Source organism: Monodon monoceros, unplaced genomic scaffold (assembly GCF_005190385.1).
Source record: "Monodon monoceros isolate NGI ecotype Baffin Bay Population unplaced genomic scaffold, NGI_Narwhal_1 Super_Scaffold_9, whole genome shotgun sequence".
Lineage (NCBI taxonomy): Eukaryota > Metazoa > Chordata > Mammalia > Artiodactyla > Monodontidae > Monodon > Monodon monoceros.
This window is the reverse complement of record NW_021703786.1, coordinates 29,665,530-29,671,715: the sequence shown is the minus strand read 5'-3', so window position 1 is coordinate 29,671,715 and position 6,186 is coordinate 29,665,530. Positions and strand designations below refer to the sequence as shown.

The following is a 6,186-nucleotide window of genomic DNA, read 5'->3' as shown; positions in this document are numbered from 1 at the left end:
AACCAGTCTCCTGAGTAACAGTCCACGGCTCTTCCTCTACAACCATGCTAATTATTTGATAATTTAGCTCTTTTCTCAGAATTCCCCTACTTGGATTATTAACAAAAGGCAACTTCTTTGTGTGCTTGAAAAAGCAAATGTGCTCAAGTCTTGATGGCGGGCTGGGAACTTTCCTAGTCATTGGGAAAGGGGGAAAAATGTCCAGGAAACTTCCCTGCAGAGAAATACAATTGTACAAATAAGCGAATTGCCCTTTATTATCTCTTAGGAGCTATGAGAACCAATGAGAGACTACAGTTCATTTCCGGGCAGACACTCCTCCTGTCTGTTTCATTCAGTCCTGACTTGGATCAGACTAAAAGGTATAAAAAGTCTACACTACATTTGCGGCAAGGCCTGCCCGACAAATAAGGTATTACCTAGAATCGTGATTATGTAATTTAAAATGGTGGCAGAAAGATCAAGTGCAGTCCTAAGTAATGCAACCAACCTAAGTGTCACCTGTCACACAGGGAAAAGTACGGTTACTTTTTTTTGTTTTTGTTTTTTTTAATTTAGGTTGAAAATATATTATTCAACAAGAATTTAACGTCACGGAATGTGAAGGGAAGGGAATGGAACCTGCAGAGGGAGGCTTATGTCCAGGAGCCATGGACCTGGACCACCACCCCGCATTCAAGGCACCAGCTTCTGCAGAGTCTGGACAGAAGGCAGGAGAGTGGGCAGCTCTGCAATGTAGTGAAGACACTAGCAAGACAGAAAATTCTTTTATTTGCAATTTAAGAGCAACTCGGAGATCCAGAGTTAGGATGTGACTCTTTAATCTGATGTCCTCGCTAGGAGTAACACCACAGATGCTTCATTGTTCACTGGCGGCTGGCAAGAAGTTTCTCAAAGAAAAATATGATTCTCTGTAGAAGATGTGCATGAAGTTGACTGGCGAGAGGACAACTGGAATAGGAACGGTGCCGGGTGTTCAGCTGCCCTAACCAAGTTCAACATTAACACGGACGTTTCCCTGCGTGGAAACAAACTGAATGAACGTTAGAGAGTTAGGACTTTATCTCCCTTTCACTCCCTTTCAATATCAACAAGATTTTCAGATTCTCTTCAGGAAGGTGTCTAACTTTTTTTTAAGGAACAGGATGCCGACGACAGACAGTTGAGGCCATGGACCCGTGATCTCTGTCTTCCCCTTGACCATCTTAATGCCTCCTACCCACCAAACTTGGCAAGAGAGACCATCTGCCTCCCTTGAAAGGAAATGCTGTGTACATAATTGATGGCACTGCTTTTCACATGTTTTCCTTGGGAGTTCCAGGGCCAAGGCAACCGGGGAAGCTAGTCGTCCACTGTGATGTTTCGGAAAAGGTACGCCATGGACTCCCCGTTGTGGATTCTCCGAATCGCTTCAGAAAGAATCAGACTGATGTCCACAGTCTTAATCTTGGGACACTGCAGCTTCTGGACCTCGTGAGGGACAGTATTCGTCACCACCACCTGGTCGTTGCAGTAATGGAAAAGAAACGCTGTTACTGATGTGTGCGGCCCAACGTGGTCATTCAGAAAAGTTTACCTAACGTGTGGCACCCACAGACCAAGGCTCAGACTATAAAACCTTATTCCACTTAGTACAGTTTTTACAAACTAACCCGACTTTACACAGGGCAAAGGTTACATGATTCAAAACAGGAGCTTAGGATGGTCAGGTCTACGTATGCAGAAATGATAGGGTGAGCCCCAGCACTGCGGGAAACCTTCCTATTATCAAGGAAGAATTCAAGTCTTGAGAGAAACGCTACTATGGTATCAAATCATATTGAAATACAAATTATACCGAAGTCCACAGACCAAATCTTTATGAAACAGACATATATTCCTAACTATACATCTGCCCCAACAGACCACTAGCCACCCAAAGCACGACCTCACAGTCCTCTCGAGAGGGAGTAAGCAATACTGACTGAGGGGCTTCCCTGGTGGCGCAGTGGTTAAGAATCCGCCTGCCAATGCAGGGGACACGGGTTCGAGCCCTGGTCCGGGAAGATGCCACATGCCGCGGAGCAACTCAGCCCACACGTCACAACTACTGAGCCCACGAGCCACAGCTACTGAAGCCTGCGCGCCCAGAGCCCGTGCTCCACAACAAAGAGAAGCCACGGCAATGAGAAGCCCGCGCGCAGCAACGAAGAGCAGCCCCCGCTCGCTGCAACTAGAGAAAGCCCATGCGCAGGAACGAAGACCCAATGCAGCCAAAAGTTAATTAATTAAAATAAAATAGAAAAAAGAAAATTTCAAAAAAATAAAAAACTGAATGAGCCATTTAACTATTCACGGAAAACAGAGCAGCAAATTGTGACTCAACTTCCTTGAATGGGTCGTCCAGGACATCTACCTTACGCAGAAACAACGGCTCTCTGCATATAAAATAAAAAATTAAAGACTTCAAAAAAAAAAGAAAAAAAAGAGCAGACAGACCTCGTCGATGGAGGACTCCTCAATCAGACGGGGGGCCTCCGCAGACAGGATGCCGTGAGTGGCCATGACGTAGATCTTATAAGCACCTCTCTCTTTCAGGATCTCCGCAGCAGCAACAAAACTTTCCACATCATCAATGATGTCATCCTGAGAAGAGACCAACCGGTGTTAGTGCTAAGTTCCCTCCATCCCCATCTATAAACACACACCTCCCTGCACTTTGCTTCAGAGGATGTCTAATGGAAAATCAGAGCTATCTGCCTGGGTCAAAGACTGAACGTCCATTTGGAACTGCGTGGCCTTGTAACGTGCATGACTGTCAACAGAAAGAGCAGCAGAGCCTTACAGTCATACGCGACATTTCGGCCTGAGTTCGGGAGACTGCCAAGACTCCTTCCCCTGTTTCAAGTTTCTGATGAATCCCACATAGCCAGTGTCTCATTTACTTTTTTCCAAGAGAACGTTAATAGAGGGGAAGAGAGAAATAAAGTGAGCCATTGTAAAGGGCCGATCCTCTGGCCCAGCAGAGGCGCTTAGAGCTGGGAGCACGTGTACCGTGTTAAAGTAACAAAGAACAAGACACACGTTCTTGTTAGTGAGAATGGAACAGCCCACCTTCAGCTCACCTCACTGCCCACGAGCTTAAGGTTGAGTAGGTCAGCTAGTTTGACGGGACACAGACCCCTTCAGACAAAGGTTACTTATGGAATCGAACTTACTTACAGGTACTACTGTGCTCCTTCGACACCTGCAGGTTATAATAACCCCGGTTCATCTGTTTAAGTTTCTCCTAGTTGTCCTAGGGGAGCCTGGGTAAGAAAGGCTAGATGGGTCCACTTAAATGCATCACCGTCACTGGACACCAATCCTAAGGTGGACACCTACTAAGAGTAATGTCATCTCTGCACAGTAAGACTGTGACCTACCACAATGATCGCAATGCGTCCTCCAACATCTCCGACTACCGTGATCGGTGGCTTCTCCTTGGCCATCATCACTAGCAAAGCAAAACAAATCACAAGACCTCAGTTAGTCACGTATCACTAGGTAAATGTAGTCACCACAACGCCATTCCCTGGAAGTGGTGGCAGAGCCAGGGCGGGCAATTAAAAGAATGTGCAGATTGCCCTCTATCAACCTGGGCGCTCTCAGAAACAGGTTATCCGGAGCAGCACCGTCCAACAGCAGGGAAGGTGAGCCATAAAAGTAAGTTTACATTTTCTAGTACCCACATTAGAAAGCAAAAAGAAATAGGTGAAATTAATAGATTTTTATTTTACCCAATATAGCCAATATATTATTGTTTTGATACATAATCTATATGCAAATTTATTACAGATGTTTTACTTTTTTTTTTTCATATTAAGTCGTCATATTTGGTGTGCATTCTCCACACGCAGCGATTCTCAGTTGGGACCAGCCACGTTTCAAGGGCTCAGCAGCCCCGAGTGCCTAAGAGCCAGGCCACGCTGGGCGGCTCAGGCCTCAAGTCAGCGGGGGAGCAGAGCAAGAGAGATCTCACCGGCACAAAGAGGCAGCACCGCGATGCCACTCAAAACAGAAATATTCCACTTGTAAAGAGATGTAAATAAATGCCGCTCCGCAGAAAGTAAACAGGGAAAGGCTGCCAGACTGCTAGATAAACAGCCGGCTTTACTTCATTTTCTTCCAAGGCGACCTTACTGGGACAATGTAACCTTATTGTCAGACAGCTACACCACTGACATAATCGGTTTCCTGGAAGTTAGGAAGCTGAAGACAATAACCACAAGTCCATCATCTTTTCCTGATTTAACTGGTCCTTAAAGTAGAGGCTTCTTATCTCACTACAAAATTGATACGTGAAAACGGCCCATCAGTACACAAAGCAAACTACAGGATGCAGAAGGGACATAGGAATTCACCCTGTAAAGGAGGTTAGTAAACTGAGGGCGGGGAAATATTTCAGAAGAACAAGCTAAACATTCTCCTTTTTTTGGAAAGCTTTTTTAAATTCTGAAATAGTTACTAAACTAGTAGTGGGGGAGCGGGAATAGAATAAATTCAGGGTAAGTATATAGTTCAGTAATTATCAGCAAGCAATCCATTTTAGCTGACTTCTATCTACAGGCGCTGTAAACCTGGAAGAACACGTCCCTTTGCGTATACTAGCAAACCAGCTCAGCTGAAATTCAGCACTATTTTACGGGCAAATTTCAGTAGACAGTTCCTGATTTCCCATCCTGGAAACAAGGGCAATTTGTTAAATGTGGGCAGTAGTCAAAAAGGCTCTGCGTATAAGTATCACCTAGAAGGGGGAGGAAATAAACTACCAACATCAGAAAAGCCTTCCTCAAATTCTGTCTTTAAATTAAACTATGTGCGTAGGTGGTTACGTTGACCTACCCGCTTCTTAAAGAGATGTGTCCCCTTTCTTGACCATTTTTCTCTGTAAAAAAACAAAAGACTGGGCTTCCCTGGTGGCGCAGTGGTTGAGAATCCGCCTGCCAATGCAGAGGACACGGGTTCGAGCCCTGGTCCGGGAAGATTCCACATGCCGCGGAGCAACTAAGCCCGTGCGCCACAACTACTGAGCCTGCGCTCTAGAGCCCGTGAGTCACAACTACTGAGCCCGCGTGTCACAACTACTGAAGCCCACATGCCTAGAGCCCGTGCTCTGCAACGAGAGAAGCCACTGCAATGAGAAGCCTGCACACTGCAACGAAGAGCAGCCCCCGCTCACTGCAACTAGAGAAAGCCCACGCGTAGCTAGCAACAAAGACCCAATACAGCCAAAAATAAATAAATAATAATAATAACTCATTTACAAAAAAAAAAAAGACTGAAAGCCAGTAACCTTCATCAGACATCAACAGAAATTCAGCTCTAGGTTGATGCATGTCACAGTATTCCTGTTGACTTTTCTGTAAGCCTCTTCCCAAAAAACTTTTGTCAGTTTGAAATGAAAAACAGGCATGGCAAGGATCAAGGCTTAAAAAAAAAGGCTCAGTCCCCGCTCATAACTGCCTTTGGGATCGGCACAAACTGAATACATAATTTGGTGGCTACTAAAAAACGAGACAGACTTCATTATAGCATCAAGAGAATAGGACCTCAGAGGCTTAAAATAATGCCCCCAGGGCTTCCCTGGTGGCGCAGTGGTTGAGAGTCAGCCTGCTGATGCATGGGACACGGGTTTGTGCCCCGGTCCGGGAAGATCCCACATGCCGCGGAGCGGCTGGGCCTGTGAGCCATGGCCGCTAAGCCTGCGTGTCCGGAGCCTGTGCTCCACAACGGGAGAGGCCACAACAGTGAGAGGCCTGCGTACTGCAAAAAAAAAAAAAAAAAAAAAAAAAAAACTACATCGACATACTGCAGTAAAAATGTCAATTTAGCAAATGATTTCCAATGTTCTTATGGAGGAAGCAGGAAATTGTCTTTTGCATTTATAATTGGCATTTTCCAGGTAAAATAGTGCTGCTTTTACAACCATCCTTTAGATTACACACACACACACACACACACACACACACTCTTTTACTGTTTTGCCAGAATCAAAAAACCTTCCTCTCCTAAAATAAAGAGTGAAAAGAGGCTAAGGGGAATTATTCATTCCTTATCCATTTTGATCTCGGTCTATTTCTAATTCAATGGAATGTCAAACTTTATCAACAGACTGACATTAAAAAGAGATATACGAAATAAAATAAGGTCGCCAGTAGAACTAGA

The 6,186-nt window shown here is 45.0% G+C and overlaps 1 protein-coding gene across 2 annotated transcripts in view; it reads right to left on the bottom strand.

The window, feature by feature from the left end:
* Positions 1–755: 755 nt before the first annotated feature.
* Positions 756–6,186, bottom strand: part of PRPSAP1 (phosphoribosyl pyrophosphate synthetase associated protein 1) — a 30,485-nt gene continuing 25,054 nt past the window's right edge. Inside the window, exons 8-10 of one of the 2 annotated variants that reach the window (XM_029212804.1) lie at positions 3,405–3,475; positions 2,479–2,625; positions 756–1,500 (exon numbers count right to left, since the gene is read on the bottom strand). In XM_029212804.1, coding sequence (XP_029068637.1) covers positions 1,342–1,500; positions 2,479–2,625; positions 3,405–3,475 — 377 coding nt within the window. In that variant the 3' untranslated portion in view covers positions 756–1,341. The remainder of the gene's footprint in view (positions 1,501–2,478; positions 2,626–3,404; positions 3,476–6,186) is intronic. The other variant, XM_029212805.1, reaches the window with a different exon arrangement.